General features: G+C 34.8%; 12 protein-coding genes across 12 annotated transcripts; 6 read left to right on the forward strand and 6 right to left on the reverse strand.

Moving 5' to 3' along the window:
* Positions 1-546: 546 nt before the first annotated feature.
* On the reverse strand, positions 547-1,797 carry EIN_221870 (hypothetical protein; the record flags this gene model as incomplete). The annotated part of the gene is made up of 1 exon (XM_004254777.1): positions 547-1,797. The coding sequence occupies one exon, from the start codon at positions 1,795-1,797 to the stop codon at positions 547-549; it is 1,251 nt and encodes a 416-aa protein (XP_004254825.1).
* Positions 1,798-2,020: 223 nt separating this feature from the next.
* On the reverse strand, positions 2,021-2,908 carry EIN_221880 (60S ribosomal protein L13-1, putative; the record flags this gene model as incomplete). Its single annotated transcript, XM_004254778.1, has 1 exon — positions 2,021-2,908. One exon carries the CDS (start codon positions 2,906-2,908, stop codon positions 2,021-2,023), a length of 888 nt encoding a protein of 295 aa, XP_004254826.1.
* A 483-nt stretch (positions 2,909-3,391) lies between these two features.
* Positions 3,392-3,991, forward strand: EIN_221890 (hypothetical protein; the record flags this gene model as incomplete). Its single annotated transcript, XM_004254779.1, has 1 exon — positions 3,392-3,991. One exon carries the CDS (start codon positions 3,392-3,394, stop codon positions 3,989-3,991), a length of 600 nt encoding a protein of 199 aa, XP_004254827.1.
* A 106-nt stretch (positions 3,992-4,097) lies between these two features.
* Positions 4,098-5,544, reverse strand: EIN_221900 (hypothetical protein; the record flags this gene model as incomplete). The annotated part of the gene is made up of 2 exons (XM_004254780.1): positions 4,098-4,512; positions 4,592-5,544. 2 exons carry the CDS (start codon positions 5,542-5,544, stop codon positions 4,098-4,100), a joined length of 1,368 nt encoding a protein of 455 aa, XP_004254828.1.
* Positions 5,545-7,817: 2,273 nt separating this feature from the next.
* On the forward strand, positions 7,818-8,966 carry EIN_221910 (hypothetical protein; the record flags this gene model as incomplete). The annotated part of the gene is made up of 1 exon (XM_004254781.1): positions 7,818-8,966. The coding sequence occupies one exon, from the start codon at positions 7,818-7,820 to the stop codon at positions 8,964-8,966; it is 1,149 nt and encodes a 382-aa protein (XP_004254829.1).
* Positions 8,967-9,310: 344 nt separating this feature from the next.
* On the reverse strand, positions 9,311-10,509 carry EIN_221920 (hypothetical protein; the record flags this gene model as incomplete). The annotated part of the gene is made up of 2 exons (XM_004254782.1): positions 9,311-10,105; positions 10,147-10,509. The coding sequence occupies 2 exons, from the start codon at positions 10,507-10,509 to the stop codon at positions 9,311-9,313; spliced, it is 1,158 nt and encodes a 385-aa protein (XP_004254830.1).
* Positions 10,510-10,666: 157 nt separating this feature from the next.
* Positions 10,667-13,144, reverse strand: EIN_221930 (hypothetical protein; the record flags this gene model as incomplete). Its single annotated transcript, XM_004254783.1, has 2 exons — positions 10,667-11,006; positions 11,070-13,144. The coding sequence occupies 2 exons, from the start codon at positions 13,142-13,144 to the stop codon at positions 10,667-10,669; spliced, it is 2,415 nt and encodes an 804-aa protein (XP_004254831.1).
* Positions 13,145-13,686: 542 nt separating this feature from the next.
* EIN_221940 (hypothetical protein) lies at positions 13,687-14,637 on the forward strand (the record flags this gene model as incomplete). Its single annotated transcript, XM_004254784.1, has 1 exon — positions 13,687-14,637. One exon carries the CDS (start codon positions 13,687-13,689, stop codon positions 14,635-14,637), a length of 951 nt encoding a protein of 316 aa, XP_004254832.1.
* Positions 14,638-15,239: 602 nt separating this feature from the next.
* On the forward strand, positions 15,240-15,563 carry EIN_221950 (Pore-forming peptide ameobapore C precursor, putative; the record flags this gene model as incomplete). Its single annotated transcript, XM_004254785.1, has 1 exon — positions 15,240-15,563. The coding sequence occupies one exon, from the start codon at positions 15,240-15,242 to the stop codon at positions 15,561-15,563; it is 324 nt and encodes a 107-aa protein (XP_004254833.1).
* Positions 15,564-15,771: 208 nt separating this feature from the next.
* Positions 15,772-16,377, forward strand: EIN_221960 (hypothetical protein; the record flags this gene model as incomplete). The annotated part of the gene is made up of 1 exon (XM_004254786.1): positions 15,772-16,377. One exon carries the CDS (start codon positions 15,772-15,774, stop codon positions 16,375-16,377), a length of 606 nt encoding a protein of 201 aa, XP_004254834.1.
* Positions 16,378-16,571: 194 nt separating this feature from the next.
* On the forward strand, positions 16,572-17,354 carry EIN_221970 (hypothetical protein; the record flags this gene model as incomplete). Its single annotated transcript, XM_004254787.1, has 1 exon — positions 16,572-17,354. The coding sequence occupies one exon, from the start codon at positions 16,572-16,574 to the stop codon at positions 17,352-17,354; it is 783 nt and encodes a 260-aa protein (XP_004254835.1).
* A 102-nt stretch (positions 17,355-17,456) lies between these two features.
* Positions 17,457-18,341, reverse strand: EIN_221980 (hypothetical protein; the record flags this gene model as incomplete). Its single annotated transcript, XM_004254788.1, has 1 exon — positions 17,457-18,341. One exon carries the CDS (start codon positions 18,339-18,341, stop codon positions 17,457-17,459), a length of 885 nt encoding a protein of 294 aa, XP_004254836.1.
* Between the last annotated feature and the right edge of the window lie 177 nt (positions 18,342-18,518).

Here is an 18,518-nt window from a genome sequence, read left to right on the forward strand (position 1 = left end):
ACCCCAATTGATTGGTTTTTGAGAACACAAAGCTTTGACTTGAAAGGTCAACTGTTTATCAGTGATGTACAATGGTTGTTTCAGTATCGATTCGAGAATAGAATAGTTAGGCACATGGTTCGTGTCTATAAAAAACCACTCTAAAACAACGTCTAAAGATGGTAAAGTCTCAATTTCTACTTTGAGTGACTTCGTTGGTGGAAGTGTTTCAACAAGTGTTTCAATATACTTTTTAAGAACAGGAGATGTTGTCCGATACACAGGATGATTATCGACAACGACTCGGTTAAAACAATCTATTAGTTAATACTTATATCGTAATAATACAAACAACAAACACTGTGGATACACTCCACTTTGTCTCAAAACGCAACTAATAAAATCAGCAAGTAGTGTGAAGTAAGTGTTTTCCTCTGTCATTCATAATCTTATGAATTATTTAGTTACTTTTATAATAAGATAATACTATTATATTATTTGAATAGAAATATTATAAAAAACATTTATTATTCTATAACTATAATACTTTAACTAGTAATTTCACACTTAATTCGCCCATAACAACACATTCTCGGGACTCATACTTTTCTTACAATATTTAACTAGACCAGCTTGATGGATATTACTCTGACTTTTCAACCAGACTATTCGAGCAACATTAATAATATTTCGACACATCTCTGCTACAATAACTTGTTCCTTTTTCCACTCGGTGTCTAAGTTATCGACAGTTAGTGCCCAAGAAGTCAGTCTGTGTATTGCAGTTAACTCGATCACACTGATTCCGCGACTTAAAAAGAAGTCTGCGATACAGTCGTAATGGCCATCCCCTTTGGCATGGCAACACAAAGCAATTCCAATGCCTCCCAATCGATCTTTACATTTCACAGCCATTTGCAGAGCCATATCTGTCGCAGAGCCACACAAGTGTTTTCCGATCACACAGATGTTAGTGCTATGACAAGACGCTTGTTCGTGGCTTTGAACAAGTGTAAGCCCATCAACGTTTCGCAAATCAGCGGGAACGCGAAAGACGGTATCGCCGTATCTCCTCATGAATCTGTCGTATTTCTTTCTCATTCCTTTCATGCAGTCCACCATATAAAACTTAGAAGGAGCACTTCGTTTGGATAGACTGTAATACGCAGATAACATCCCGCTCCCCGCACCACTCTCAATCACTTCTTGACTTTCATTTGGCTTTAAAATGTTCTTTTCAATTAAATGCGAAACAATCGACAAACACTGTTCCGTGTGTTTCTTCGATGGAAATTCCCACCCGTCGGGCATCGACACTTCGTACCTTTGAAGCTCCACTTTCTCCTCTTGACAATTCAAATCAACGTTCTCGTCTATCGGCGCCAAAATGTCATTGTACATCTCTTTGACATTGGTATACAACGTGTACACCCGTTGGACCAATACCCTCAGCGCGCTTTCTGTGAATAAATTGAGGGTCAGTGTCGAGCACTTGCACGTGTAAAATTGCGACTTTTTGCTTTCGTCGCAGAACCCGTCGAAAAAGCTGTTGTCAAGAAATGGCAGAAGTGTTTCTGTCCGAATATTTCGTTCTACTTTTGCCTCAAAAAGTGTTAAATCAATGTTACAATTAGGGTTCATATACGACTTCCCAAACGTTGGGTTTTTCGCTGGGTTATCAGGGCACCCTGCTTTGTGTTTATTGAATTTCCTCTTCTTCACAACGTGCGCAGGATTGAATGGGCACACAACAGTCTCCGAGTTTTTCTCTGCAAGATATCTCTCCCTCTTAATGTCTTCTTCCGTCTTTTGACTCATATCATATTATCAAGTTTGATGGATCATTGAAACCAAACACCTTTAATTAAATTAGTATTATAATAGTTCATCATGATTCATAGAAAATATGGTATTTTTATTATAATTATATTATTTAATACTCTTCCCAGAGTTTTCGAACAAAATCGGTAGAAAAACTATTTTTAATAATAAAGAATTATTAGTGAATAATAAAACGAAGAACACAACACTTACCTAAGATTTAGTTCTTTTTGGTTGCAGTAGCCTTCTTAGCACCCTTGGCAATACCAGAAACGGCCTTAGCGATGTTCTTTTGTCTCTTCAAGATAGCGACGGCGTTGTTCTGTTGCATTCCCTTAGTGAGTTTCGCGGTCTCAAGCTTCTGTTTCTTCTCGAGTGGAATGACGGTGTTGGGGTCCATAACTCTCTTAGTGCACTCGGCAGCCTTGACTGGGAGTCTGAAGACTCTGTTAGCGAGTTCCATGTACTTCTTGTGGTCCTTCTTGACGTTCTTCTTGAATTCCTTTTGTGCTGCAATCCAAGCCTTAGAGCAAGCCTTCAATTCCTTTCCCTTCTCGATTGTCTTGTTAGCCAAATACTCCTTCTTCAAGGTAATAACCTTAGCCTTGAGGTCTCTCACCTTCTTGTTGTGGTCGTCGAGGAACTTCTTAATGGCTTCAGCCTTCTTCTTTCTGCTCTCAGCCTCTTTAATGTCCTTCTGAGCTCTCATAGCCTTAGCTGATTTGTGCATTGGTAAGACGGTGAGTCTGGCCATGTATGATTCAAGGCGCGATTTGTTTCTGTTCACAGACTCTTGTGAGAGATTTCTTCTCTTTCTGTCAACGGCAATTCCGATGGTTGGTGCCAATCTCGCGTCGATGTGTGCGGCTCTCAATTCGGCAAGGGTGAATCCCTTCCCAAGTCTCAACTTGTAGTTATATTTTTGGCCCATACAATGGACAGCGGGGCGCAACATCTTAATTGGATTTGGGAAACTCTGTCTGGCCTTGGTCACACGGACTTGGTGGCGGCGGACAGCACGGAATGGCTGTTTGAACCAGGTATGCACCTTAGTCTCCCAGTGTGCTTTTCTGAAGTGGTTGTTCTGTAACGCCTGGTTATGACGCATTTGGCATTGTGAGATTGATAACTTTTGTATTTCCTTTTAACCTAACCCTTTTCGTTCTGATCACTCTCAGTCAAAATTCACCTCTTCAATCGGGGTTCGCCAATACTAGTATTATATAGCTTTTTTTTTTATTTTTTTCTGGTTCCACCACATATTTTTATCGGTTTTTCTTGAATTCTAATTATCATAAATAATGCTCAAAATTATTTGTTTGTGGGAATTTTTTTCCGTTATATTTTGTAGTAATTAGTTACTATAATTTATTCATTATAAATTTTTTTTTTAATATACAAAAGACGAGTTTATTAGAAAAAGTATTATTATTAATCTAATACTTAAAACTAGTAATTATATAGTATAAAGTTAAAAAAGTATATTTCCATTTGAATAATAATAAAAGAGTCTTCTCTTGTGTTCCTTAAAAGTTCTTCTTCTTCTTCACACCAAAAAGGGAAAACCAAACTCGAAATAACAAAAAACGCGATGGGGTTACTCTTTGTGGTACTTGTTCTGTCCGTGTATGCTGCAAAAGACATGTACGCAACAACACCTTACTCGACTGACAATAACATCTTTTATGCAGCTCCGCTCCAAAACTGTTTAATGTATCACAGGTTCATGTCCAATGGAAATTATTATTACGTCAAGTTCCAAAACACAGACCCTAAAGTCACTTATTACTCCGATGAGTTGTGTGAAAAGACTGTTGGTGCTTTAGAAGCTCCCGACACTTGGACGATTCAAGAATTGGACTTGGACACTTATACCACCATTACAACACCAGCCGGTTCTGGAGTCACTCTTGTTTTCTCCTCCAAATGTGGCAAAGTCACCGACACAACATCACTTGATACAAAAGTAGAGTCGAGTCAACTCACTCTTCGGATGTATAACAATGCAGAGTGTAAGTTAGACGACAACGACAAAGCCTATTATTCTCAAAAGTTCACTTGCCAAGATAAAAACGTCTTTAAAACCTCCAGCAATCAAAACATGACTGGTGAGCCGTACCGAGCTCGCATCACTTGTGGTGCTTCTCTCTTCTTTTCTGTCCTTTCAGCCCTCCTGTTCTTCTTGTTCTGAAACTTCAAAGTAAATTATTTCTTTATCAAATTATTTCGCTGGTCTTCAACACCCAAGTCAACACCTCTTTAACTCAATTCGTAACAATAAAACATTTACTTTAAAGTTAGTCATCGTCCGATTTCAAATCACCTTGCGCGTTATACCTTGTGATCAATTTCAAGTCGAGTTTCACACATTCCAAGCCAAGTACATATTTGATGTGTGGATAAAGTCTCAGTTCCATTGTATTTTCTGGTTTAAACAAATTGGTGACCTTCTTCACGTGTTTATCGACTATAGTATGAAACATTTCAGTGAGTTCAAGATACTTGTTTGCTAGCTCTTCGCTCACGTCTTGCGTCCACTCCCTTTCCATTTCAAATATTTTCTTCCCAAGTTGCGCCTTCTTACAAAACAGTTTGCTACAGAGCGACACGTTCAATGTACTTGTTGGAGAAAACAACTCAGGGAATGTTGTGTTATGCACAAAAGTATCGTCCCAGTTCTTCACAACTTGCGAAAAGTAGTTCTCCAACTCCCTGATCTTCGCCAATGTTTCGCCAGACTTTTTAATATAACAATGTTAACATGTGGAGTTTCCATTCATCATAAATAAACACATAAAAGTGTGGTATATACTCCTTCGCTGATTTCGTCGCTTTCTTCAACTGTTTCACTAACTCAAGACCAGTCGGTGGGGACTTCGTTTCGGGCTTTTCACCAAAGTAGTCTCTTGATATCAAATCGAGTGTAGGCTGTCGTTCTTCAGACATGACACATATCAAGTCGTAATAGGGTTTCTCATCTTCAACACCCATATCATAACAGTTCCTCAACACTTTGTCACTCATTGTCCATATTCTGTGAAATTGATTAAACACTTCGATGAACTCTGTTCGAGCCTCTGTAACTAACACTTCCGTTGACATTTTAAAGGAACGTTGAGTGAATGTCTGTTCCTCAAATAACTTGTTCGCGACTATCACGTCCTTAAGAAATCGTTTCGTAAACAACGTGCCGTCATCTTCTCCTTGTAATTGGACTAACCACCTCTTTAAAAACAAAATTCGCTTCTTTTCAAGAGGCAACAATTCATAAGCAGCGCGCACTGCACTCCGAACTTCATTTTCGGTCAACTTAGTCAAATCAAGTGTTGATTTGCGGTATTGTAAACACGACTCTAACTTCTCGAGGTCTTTCTTTGCTTGTGGTTGTTTCAAAGCTTCACTTCTAAAGACCTCGTACTTCCTTAAGAGTTTGATCTCTTCTTCGGGCTTCTTCCCTAAAAGGCCACGTTCTGTGAGTCGTAATTTTTTTTGAAAAGTTTTGCATTCATTCAACAAGTCATCCCCTTGCTTTACTTTGAATTTAAATACACCGAAGATGTCTACTACCTGTGAAACGGGTATCGGGTTCATCGATATTAAATTAAGCAAATCCTTTGTGACATCGCGCGTTATGCCATTGGGTAGAACATCTTCTTCTCCTTTTGGTATTAAGTCCAAAGCATCTTGTTGAGTTTGTGTAGAATCCGTTCGCACCGAAAGTATCGCTTGTTCAACCTTTTCCATTGTTCTCTTTTTCTTAGTATAGTTTCGTTTTTTAACTTTTTGTTTTGATATGTAAATTGAATAATTTCTACATCCATTTATAATGTCAACATATTTTTTGTTCCACTTTGATATGGTTTATTGTATAGTTAAATTATAATCAGTTTTCATTTGAATTAGAACAAATTGTATTTTTATAATTTATTTTTATTTCTTGTTAATTTAGTTGCTAAATTAATATTTAAAATAAAATATAGTATTACTATTTAACTAATCTATAGTTTAAAATAATTACAAAAAATGTATTATTTGTTGAAATTAATATATTATTTTTTAATTATTAATATATAGTTAAAGTGTATTGAAAAAAATTGTTTTTCAAAATAAAAAGTGATTCTTTTATTTTTTATCATTTTGGAATAATTAAATTTTAATTTAATAATGCTAATAATTATAATTCTTACTTTTTATATATATATATAATAATTAAATTAACTATTTCGTTTTTAGTGATCTTTACATTAATCAAATAATTAATTTTGTTATTTAAATCATAATATTAAAAATTATTAAAAAAAACAATAGTTAATTTATATCATTTATTGTTCTATAATAATGAAAGATCCTCATTTCATATTATAGCTGTTCGGCGACTTTTGAGTTTCCTAAAAAGTCGCCGACTTTTTAGTCATATCAAAAGTCGCTGACCTATATTTATAATTTAAATACAATAAAATTTACTTATAAAAAAGATAAATTAATCAATATTAAAACTATTTTAAAATCATTAAATAATTATTTAAAATAACTATTAAAAAAATAAAAAATAAAATAAAAATTGATGAATAATAATGGTGATTTTGTGAGAAAAAGAAACAAAAGGCAAAAAGTAAATAAGTAAAAATTCATTTTGCCACAAAAAACAAACTTGAGATTAAAATAAAACTCAAAAATAATCTTACAATTACATGAGCACCACACCTCTACGTTTTCTACACACGTTTTCTTCTCATGTCAATCAAGAAGCTAATATACACACAAATCACCCACCACTCAAACGAACGATAAAGAAAGGAACAAGAAATAACAAAAAGAAAATAAAAAGAAACGTCAAATCAACTCAATATATGGAGGAAGTATCTATACAACAAATTACTACAAATCAACTGATATTACAAACAACACAAAGTGAAGTTAATCAGTTGACACAACGGTCTTTAACTAACTCTCAAAATAACAGCCAATCAACACATATTGCACAAAGTCAACAGAGTGTCAATTTAATTCCACAGACTCTTCACATACAACAAATATTTCAACACCAGAATATTCAAAACACTCATAACATTAACCCTGATAATTCGATACACAATTCACAGTACAATGAAGCTACACAAACAACATACCAAGCAACTGAACATCCTCAACCACTTTTGACCATGGTCGAAACTCAGAAACAACCATCACGTAACAACACTTTAATTGCATTGCAAAGATCATTAATTGTCAATGAGGAAGAATTTGAAGAATATCACACGGGAGACACACCAACAAGACAGCGTCGTCGAAGTGAAAATGAAATTGATTATAACGCAGAAATAACAATAGAATCCACATACCCAACAAAACCCACTTCCAATGAAAAACGTTTAAATTATCCAATAAAAGTGTTTTTAAAACGTACATCATCAACAATTGTTGATTTAACAGGATTCACAAATGATGAATTTGACGATATTTTCGATATAATACTATACAATGGAAGATGGGACGCTGTAAACAGAAAATATGTTAAACAGCGAATTGATTTAAATATACTTTCAGTAAACGAAAATCAATTTTTGAATTCAAAAGAATTGTTTTTATTGCTACTTACATTTCTCAAACACGCATTTGATTACAAAACATTATATGATATATTTGATTATAGAAAAAGAAGCAACATCTCAGAAGAAAAACAGATTTGTAAAAATTCAAAAATTAGTTTTATTTCGAGAAATTTAGAAAGATCATATTTACTTTTTTCAGTAAAAATGAAAAGGATTTTTATTGAAAGTTTAAATTGTATTCCCCAAAAATTTCGTGTAAATTTGGCAACAGGCAGAAGTCAAGATTATTTAAGGTTTATTCCTCAACTTGAACATTCATTTTACATCGTTGATGGAAGAGACCAAATGATTTCAACACAACTAAAAACATCAGAAAATGAACGCAAAGTAAAGGATGGTAGATATTTTACATTTAAACATCACTGTAGTGGGCTCAAAACAGAAGTTTATGTTAACTGTGATGGAATGGCTGTTAAAGTGTCAAATACTCAACAATGCGCAACAAATGATTTAACTGTCTACAAGTGTAATTGGGATCCCAGTTTTGTTTTGGAAAATGAATGGGTACTTGCAGATAGTGGATACAGAGGAGTCGGACAAACTTTGATACCTTATCCCAAAACTAGAAAAAACGAACAGATTGTATTAACAGAAGATTACTTGATCAATATGAGTCTAATGATGAATGGTTCTGAACATAGATTGAGAATTAGAGGAAACTTCGAAGGAACTTTAAAAAACGATGTATTTAAAGGAGGTGTAAGTGGTTCTGTTGTCGATATAGTTCACTATGATACGGAAACAGTGCAGGAAATAGAACTATACACGTTGTTCAGACAAGTTGACGTGACAGAAAGAGATGCCAAATGTAGGGTGTGTTGCACTACAACTTTTGAAACAAATTTTGAGGATGTTTCAAACTCAACATATCAAATCTTGGGCGTGCTCGAAGTTTCGAATGTTGAGTTTATTATTGATTCGAACCATTTTGAATGTGAGCGGGGCACAATTGAATGTGAATCAATGATGTTATTAACAAAAGTAGACAATTCACTTATTAAAGCGTACAATGCAGTTCACTCAAGTGTCAGAATTCTCGTTGAAAATCATTTTGGTCGACTGATAATATTATTTAAGTTGATGAGAAACAAATACGGGCTATTAAAAAGAGATTATGAGTCTCTAGTCAATATTGCTCATTCACTTTGTAATTACCACATATCAAAAAAGCCATTAAGAAAGTTTCCTTTTTATCTCTTCAAAAGAATGGCAGATGGAGATTATTCGACCCCTATTGGAACAACCCCAATTCAACTCCCACGAATTGCTGGAGAAATTGTGTCAAAATTGAGTGGAGAGTATCATAGAGCAAAACTAGTTCACAACGAAAACAATTTAAGACAATACAATTCAATAAACGAATTTCTGGGTGTTGGAAATTCTTCAAGAGCAATTCAACAAATAGTTATTCCAACTGAACCACATTCTTCAACTACAAATGAGTTGGTTGATGATGCCACATCATTACTGAGACCTTTTCCATGTGGAGAAGTGGGAGAAATCATTTTTTCAGAAAGTTTAATGAATGAAATTAACGATGAAATTGATTTTTGAAGAACGGCAATTTTGTTATTGTGGTGATCTTATTTTAAAATTTAATTTTTTTGATTTTAATGATATTTTAAAATAAACTGTTGTTTATTATTGTATTTAAAAGTGTTTTTAAATTATAAAATTTTAATTGTTGTTATAATATTTATAACAACTTTTGATAGAATTGTGCATATTTGATATTTTAAAAATTATAGTAATACGAATTAATATCAATAGTTTTGTAGTTTGTTTATAAGTCGCCGACTAATGAGTAATATCAAAAGTCGCCGAACAGCCATTACTCTCTACAATAAAGAAATTTGGATAACTTTGTTTATAATAAAAAGTACCATAAAATTAACAAATCAACATTTTACAGAACAACTGAGAGCGTAGTGTGACGAAAGAAACTGGATTTCCTCATCAGCGACGTCGTACGTATGGACATACGGTTCGACAATTTCCAATTCCTTTGACCGAGTTATAGTAAATATGAAGTCTTGGCACCTCTTACTATATTGGTCATCTGGTTTAGTCAACACTGTCTCGAGTGGCATTTCTGTATTTCCTTCAAAGTAAGTATCCCCGAGTGTAACTGGATGTCTTTGTAAACCAGAGTACATTACATCTTTAACAGTGCCAATAAGTGACAACGAATTGATCACTTGAATATATTCGTCTGTTTGTTCTTCCACGTATTTGATGATGTCTTTCCCCAGCGTTTCTTTTTCATCATCACTTGCTTCACTGCTTTGCACAATCACATTCTCCACAACACCAGGAGTACTCTCCAGTGCATTCACGCTGAAATCGCCACACACCAATATTGGGAAATTGTCTTTGGCCGTCTTCTTTTGAATGAATTTCACAACTTCATCAAGTTGATGTCGTCGGACTTCTTTTGCTTTTTCGTCTTTAGAAATTGGTTGCAAATGGGTGTTAAATAAATGGATTGTTGTGGTGTTGTTTGGGTGGACCTTTGCGTACAAAATTCCTCTTGAAAAGAGTGAATCGGGAAACACTGATTTCTTAAAGACGTATTGATCTCTATTAAGAAGTGGCATTCGTGATAAGATCATAAGTCCTCCATCACACAAAAAGCACGGCAAAATAGGTGTGAGGCTGACGTGTGAATAACACAGCCCGACCTCAGCAGAGCACTTCATGTCATTCCATTGTATTCAAACTGTTATTAACAAACTTCTATCAAATGTGTTCTTCTTGCATTATAAGCGCCAATAACGTCTTGGAGTAGAATGATGTCGTAATTATCGATCACGTTTTTAATGAAAAGTTCGAGTCTTGTGGCTTTAAAATCGTCTCCGTTATTAGTTATAAGTGGTGCTCTCAAACACAGATTATACGACAACACCCTAATCTTCTCCGATGAGTAGTCTCCGTGGATGAATATCTCTCTGATCTTCTGGAAACAGTTTCTGTGATAACATTGGAATATGAAAATCGCCAGAAAAATGCCGACGCCTATCCCTCCAATGACAGACACGCTAATAATAAATTCATTCGAAAACACTTTGTTCCAGTTCACCTCCGTCACCTTTACCATTTTATGTGTTTTCGAGTTATTATTGAAAATGTCATTCTTTATCTTTGTACAAAAACCATTAACAGAATTCTATAAATAACATTTTTAATAACAAAAGTTGTTGTTATTTCGACTTGATCCAGTTGGTCAAACTTTACCCCAAAAACACTCAATGTTTTCAATTACACGACGCCCAAAAGCTCTGGTACTCAGGTCTGTTGAAAGTTTGTCGCAACACATTTCTGACTCCAACGCAGAGGTCTTTTAGGTTCTGGAAAATGTATTGATTGGGGTTAAACGTGGTGACTATTTCCAAAAGAGCAGATTCACACGCAACTGGATTCGCGCATATTAACTTCCCAAACACAAATAAGATCGAACAGGTCGCTTCCTTGTCAGTGATGGAAGGAACTGTTACAATTAGATTCTTACATATGATCCCAACTAATGGGGTTAATAGATTTGGTTGAACTTCTCCCATCAGTGAAAAACACAACAAGATACAAGCTCGGGTCTGTCTACATATCAGTCACTTAATTCAATTGGTACTGAACGCTTTTATATAAATACATAAAACAAACACTTTACAATTTGACAGTTCTTCCTTCATGATAAGTACAAATTTCTCGCACAGTTGTTGGTGGTAAGGAACCATTTCGTTCTTAAATGCATGTAACATAACTGATAAACAGTAATACAAATTCGTTGACACGTTAACAGGGACACTTTGTATAATACTGGTGATTGCTTTCCCAAGTTCAGACGCATGCGGTTGTATTTGTTGTGTGCAGTATGTCATGAAATCTGCTAAAAGACTATAAACCGCGTCCATGAGTTCTGTTTTAAATACAGCCATTACCTTAATTATCAACTGGAACACGTCAACAAATATTTTTTGCGCAACAGTGGGATTGACAGCTATACACGAAGACAATAACAAAATACAGCTCGATTGCATTCGGTAGTCCCCTCCACACACTTTCAGTATGTTAACAGCCATTTCTTCCAATTTAAACGCCATTTCAACACCAACATCTCCAAATCGTGGGAATATATACGAGATGTTATAAATGACGGTATCCAACACATCAGGCGATTTCGGAAAGACTCCACAAATTTGAATATATAATGCTATGAGCTTCTCTAAAAGTGTTTTGTTACCTTCAAATCGAACAGGAGCCACATCGACAATGATAGAGATCGTGTCAATCGCTTTACACACAACAGCTGCTGGCGGTTTAATTTGGTCCATCACTAGTGGTAAAATGGTGTTGACGTTGTTTACCACTATTGGAATGTTATAGTCGAGGAACGAGCTTAATGTGCACAACGCTTGGAAACGTACTTTGTTGTTTGTCGACACCATTAATTGCATGATCATTTTAAACAACGTTTCAAAGTCCTTTTCATTCAACAAATTAACAATTTCCTCTTGAACTCGTTGGACACACCACATCACGATAAATTGGAGTTGTACAGTGTTGTCCATTCGAGACAAAATTTGCATGAAGACAGTTCTAACTTGTCCCAACAGTACTTTGTCTTCATCACTCGTCCATCCCTTATTAACAACACACCCAAACAAAAACATAACAGCTTCTGCCTCTTTCCAATTTGGCGAAGAAACTTTTTGTGATATAAATGGTAACAACAGAGTGATCATCTTATTTCCATAATTCGATGCCATTTGATCCAAAGAAATACCAGCAACTTTCCTTTCACTATATTCATTACCAAACAACACCTCATCCGCATCAGAGGAATATTCTGTGTCGACTTCTTCGTCTGTAATTGGCAATTTTGTGATGAGCAACTGAAGGATTTGCATAATATTTGGTGCCATCTCTTTTTGATACAACTCACTCATTGGTCCCCACAACCCAAGTGCTTGTGTTCTCACACTGACATCTGGGTCATTTCCAAGTTCGAACAATGCGTTCAAAATATCGTTAATAGAATTTTTGAGTACCTCTGGGAATGACAAAAGGATGTTTGCGATGATTTGGCAAAATGAAATTCTGACACTTGGTAATGTGTCTTTAGCTCTTGGAATAATAGTTTTAAGTAGCTTTGGGTAATTTCCACTGGCATACGACAAGTTCACGACAGTTTCCATTGATATTTTTCGTACCACGTCGAGCTGATTTGAAGTGCATGCGAACACGCACTCAAACATAGTTTCCAATAATGGTCTTAATTGTTCTCTGTTTGTGAATCGGTTGTCGTCCTCTATAATCATAGACAACGTTGATAGCATTCCCTCTATCAATGGAAGGTCATTAGATGTTTGAATTGTTACCAAGATCGTCTGTAAAAACTTGAATTTAAAATCATCTGAGCTACATACGAAGAGTGTCGATAACAAATTGCTTGCAACAGATCGAAGTGCGTTTTCTTTAAGCAAAGGAATGATTATAACTGCCACCTGTGATGGGTCAAGTTGACTGTACATCAACACTTGTCTTAAAAGAATACAGGCAAGATTTTGGAGTGCTTTGTACTCCGGCGTTGAGACGATTTTAAGTAGACACACAATATAGTCCGGATATTTTGTCACTTTGTCGTAAAACGCAGTGGTTTGCGCGCCATTTTGTCCAGAAAGAGAAGAATTTAAAAGTGTTAAAACATCGGCGAGATGTTGTGGTGATGGCTCCATTTAAATTTTTTAAAGTTGGAGGGTTTTTTATACCCAAGATTCTCAAAATTTTGGGTTTGAAATGTTTTCATTTTGTGATTATCATAATTTGCGAATTATAACAAAATTAGTTTTTCTTTTGTTTTATTTATTATATTTATTGTATTAAAATTATTATATTTATAATATTAATCGTGTTTTTATTAGAATTGTTTTTGACAATAAATTTTGTTGAGTAATAATCTTTTTTTCAATCTTTTTTATTCACTTTTTAAGTTTAGAGGAAAAAGATTATTTAATTGTTGATAATTATTTTTCATTATGTTTTAATAATTTTGGTTATAACTTCTCAATTTATTGTTTTATTATTATAAAAATAATATATTATAATTATTTTAATATAATAATTAAAATTGATTTATTATTATATAAACCAATTTCAAATTATAATTAAATTTATAAAATAACCACAAAAACACAAATTTTATTAAGCTATAATTATATTATATTTTATAGTATAATTTCGATCTTTATGAAAATAACTCGAAACAACATTCTACGTAATGGAAACAAGTACATACACTCCCCTTTTATTATTAGAAACTGAGATGGAGCCGGATGGTATTTTCAACTACTCAACTGACTGTATTGCGGTTTCCTTTTACCATCTTCAAAACGAGCGGAAGTCGGGGAACCTTCACACTTACAAATTCAATCGCGCGACAAATCGATTAGAATTAATCAAAGCGAGTCGCACACCCGCTATCCACAATTTAGGGTTTGTGACTGTTTCCGACACAAAGTTCATCACGGCGTGTACTGCTAACTCGAAGGTGCTCTTTTTCACGCCTACTGACGATATTAAAGAAGTGAACTGTGCGATCATCCCTGACGAGTGCGAAGTCCTATCCACTTCGGTTGGTGGTGAGACACTTGTCGCTTCGCGCAACGATGGGTTCATATCATATTGGAGACTTTTTAGAAACGGTCGGTGGAAGCCAGTCAAAGAGGTCAAAAGTCACGATGCGGAGATATGGACTGTTGCGATGAAGCCTGATGGTAAATTACTCTTGTCTGGGAGTGACGACACTTACTGCAAAGGATGGGTAGATGAAGAGGTTGTATTTAAAATTCGAGAAGACGCTGGAGTCACTGATTTGGTGTGGAGAGAAAATGGGAATTTTCTGTTGGGGTGTTATGACGGGACTGTTGCGGAGTTTGACTTGAGAAATACAAAACAAAGTATATGGAGCGGAAGAGTAGATGGTGGGGCTGGATGGAGAATGAGTGATTACAAAAACAGAATTGTTGTTGCTGGAGCATGTGGAGGTGTTGCTGAGTTCAAAATGAAAGAGAATGGAATGTTTGAGAAAACGTTCCAAGAGTATAAGCCGCATGACAGTATGGTTTATGGAGCTGATAGACTCGGAGAGGATTTAATCACGTGTAGTTTCTATGATAAGAAAATTGTCATGTGGAAGAAACAGGAAGAAAAGAAAGAAGAGATTTGTTGAATTTGATTTTTTTCAATAACTCAATTTTTTTATTGAGGAATGAGACTCTTTATTGAACCATTTTCTGAATATTTAGTAATACATCAAAGGATCTTAATTTGTATTTTCATAATTATTTATTATAATTTATTATTATAAGTTATTATTATAATTTAATATAATTGAATTATAATATTTAAATTATAGTTTTATAAAATAACTAAAAAAACTATAATAATCACATTTTGAACGATTAATTGATAATTACACAGTTTTGATAATATGAATGTTTTAAAACTTAACACAGACATTGGAGCACAATCCCTGTAAATTTGGGATTTCTCCGAATTTAACAAAATTATTTTATTTTTTTTAAAGCAACAGTTATTTGTAATACAAAAAATGTAAATTCATGAAAAAAAAACAAAAAAGTCATGAATTTATTTATGAAATCATTGTAAACAATGTTTTTAAAATTTTTAAAAATCAATATTTATATACAAAAATTGAACTTTATTTATTTTTGCATCGAAAAAAAAATACATTCAAAATAATAATAACACAATTATCAAAATTTTTTTTGAATATTTAATGAAATTTGATAATTATTATTAAGTGTTGTGATGAAAGCCTTCTTATTGCTATTCATTGTCATTTCATTATCTTATGCTGAGGAAGTAACAAAATCAACAGAAAAGAATGGGGATTTGGGGATACCAATTGTTTGCGGTATTTGCAAATCAGTGGTAAGTCACCTTGAAGAACTTTTACTTGGTGGGGCTTATGATAAAGCTTCTGAATACATCCAAACACTTTGCGCAAAGGCGGACGGAGTTATTGAAAAAATCTGCACAAAAATATTCGACTATGGACTTGATGACTTCTTACAATTGATTTTACAGAAGGCTGGCGCGAGAATTGTGTGCACTTTGGTTCTGCTTTGTTAAAAATAATTGCGTTTTATTTTATTTCTATTAATTTAATAATTGTATTTAATAAATATAGTTTAATTGGTTATAATTAATTGAGTATACATATTTATACAAAACTAATATGATAATGTTAATTGATTGCTGAGATTGACAACGTGATCTAGGTGTCATGTTGTCATTTTGCAAATTTAAAGACGGAAATTGAGGGGAAGTTCAATTGAAAATGGAAACACTCTTATTGTGTGTATTCACTCTGATTGCTTCGGCAGATTATATCAAGTTGTATGACGACGGAGATTTTTATGAGGGATTTGAGGTTGTCAATCCAGACAACTTGACTGTTGGAATACAAGACAAAGACAGGTCACATTGGGAAGTTGTGACGATGTTGCCTGGTGAGGAAATAGTGTTTACAACAAACGACAGCGTTTCGACAACAATCCAAGACAAAGACAAAACATACAAGACACTCAGATTCCACGTTAAGTACGACAACGACGATTTGAAGAACATCCCACTTAACGTAAAAATATTCAGCACTTCATACGACTCACTCAACGAAACCACCATCAACAACACCGCGGGTTACACTATTAAGGTCAAGAAAAACAAGAACATGAAGGCGTACATCAAACTCGACCAATTCAACTTGGATGGTGAGGTCTCAACCATTATCTTTACAAGAACTGGCGACTCAACAACTTCTGTAGACTTGATGTTCGACGAATTGGAATTGGACACAAAGGATACCGAGACAGACTCATATGAGAATAGTGCATCGTCTTTGTTGGCTGGTGCTTTTCTCTTTGCTATTGTTTTAGTTTTGTAACTTGTTTGTCAATTTATTTTAATTTATTTTTATAAATGTCTTTAAATACAACATTTAAAAACATGAAAAATCGAATTGATAACTCAAATTATTTTTGAGAAATAAATAAAAAAAATAATAATTTAATTATGATTTACTAAACAATATCACATTATAGTATAAATTATATTCAAACTATATTTAATTCAAAAGTGATGGAAAAAATACAGTTTGCGAGCGATTTGCACCTCGAAAACCACGAGAATTTGAAATACTTAACAGCGCATCCATTGAAAAAGTCTGCCGACATATTAGTAATTGCGGGAGACACGGCTCCTTTCAGCCTATATTCCAAACTTCCTTTTTTTCAGTGGTGCAGTGAAACCTACAAACAGACTTTTGTTGTTCCAGGAAATCACGAGTACTACGGCAGTCGTTGTGTTGAACAGACTTACTCACTGAACGAGAAGTTGTTCCCAAACGTGACATTAGTCAACAACCAAACAATTACAATCAACAAAACTGATTTCTTTTTCACAACACTATGGTCTGATCTTGACGTCGGACATGAGTCCGCCATTCAAAAGAAACTAGCGGACTTCAAATACGTAAAATGGTTTTCCGACCCCGCAGTCGACAATGTACCGTATCGCGATGCCTTCAAGTATTGTCGCAGATGGTTGGAAGACTCTTTACAGAAATCAGTCTCAGAGTACAAAGTAGTAGTCACTCACCACTGCCCCGTTTTAAGTTTGACTGTGTATGGAAATGATTTCATGGATTCTTGTTTTAATGTTGACATGACTCCGTTGATGGATAAATACAATATAACGTATTGGATATATGGTCACACACATTCAAATTTTAACGATTACAAACACGGCAATTGCACCGTCGTCTCAAACCAATTAGGCTTTATAGTCCTCCAAGAGCATGGCGATTTCCTCCAAACGAAGTGTATTCCCTCTTCAAAGCAGTCTTCTTGTGTTCTTGTTTAATTTTCTGTGCCGTTCCTCATAATCAAGATCTTAGTCAATTTACTTCACATGTTATATTATCTTTTACTAAGATAAACCAATAGAAAACTCCCAACATAAAAATTACATTTTAAAATTCCAGTTCAGGTTTAAAGGTGATTGGATGTATGGCTTCATTCCGATTGCAGCCAATTGTTGTGTGACAAGTAGATCCATTTGGAAGAGTGACATATTTGATGGCACTGCGAGTTTTTGAGAGAACAAGAGTTGAACGTTCCAGTTGTTTTGTAAAGCGAGGAAGATGTCCGGCTGTATAGGGACATTTCCGTTCAACGAGTTTTCAAGTAACTGAAGTAACTGTTCGTTTTCTCTAAGCGATGCTATTATTGTATTCAAATCAACACCATCAGTACGCTGTTCGCTATTCACACTTGTCATATCCATTGCATTCCCGATATTTGGCGAAACACTTTTAATACGAGGCGACATGTTCTCACTCTCATGTAATGATGAGCCAGACTGATCTTGGTGGAGTGATGAGTTTTGGCTGAGTCCCGTTCTAAAACTCATTAAGTTCTTTGGAGGGTCTCTCGACGTTGAACCCCTCCGTTGTTTCTGAAATTTTTGTGTTTGTGTTCCTTCGATGACGGAGTAGTGCCGTTGTCTTGGTTTCTTCTTTTTAGCGTCACTCGCTTTTGTTGTCATCGGAAGGACCATTTGAATTTCTGTCCTTTCTTGTCGTTTTTTATACTCGTCAAAGGGGATTTTCTCGTTTTCTCCAAGAAGTGTCCAATTCGCTCGTGTTGTGATTTGTTGTATAGTACGTCCTGATAACAGTCCAACAAGTCGGAGTATCGTAGTGATGTTATTCCCTTCGTTCAACAGTCTTTCTTCCAAAACTCGTTGTTCGTCCTCGCTCCACTCTTTTTCGCCCTCTTCGTTCAATACCAGATTTTTGGGGTCGGTTGGCATTTTGACCACAGGAATGAGGTGTACGCCTTTCATCATTCCTCTCTTGTTTTTCGAGTTTTTTAATACATTTTTTCTATGAATTCTTTGGTATTATTTAAAAAGTGGTGCCAATTGACTTTTTGTTTCTTCCAATTTCTATTCAGTTTTTCGTGTCATTTACGGATTTTTCTTCTTCTATTTTTCTTGTACTTTTCGTTTTTTAGCAATGTACCT

This window comes from Entamoeba invadens (assembly GCF_000330505.1).
Source record: "Entamoeba invadens IP1 unplaced genomic scaffold scaff_1105074725849, whole genome shotgun sequence".
NCBI classification, from domain to species: domain Eukaryota; phylum Evosea; order Mastigamoebida; family Endamoebidae; genus Entamoeba; species Entamoeba invadens.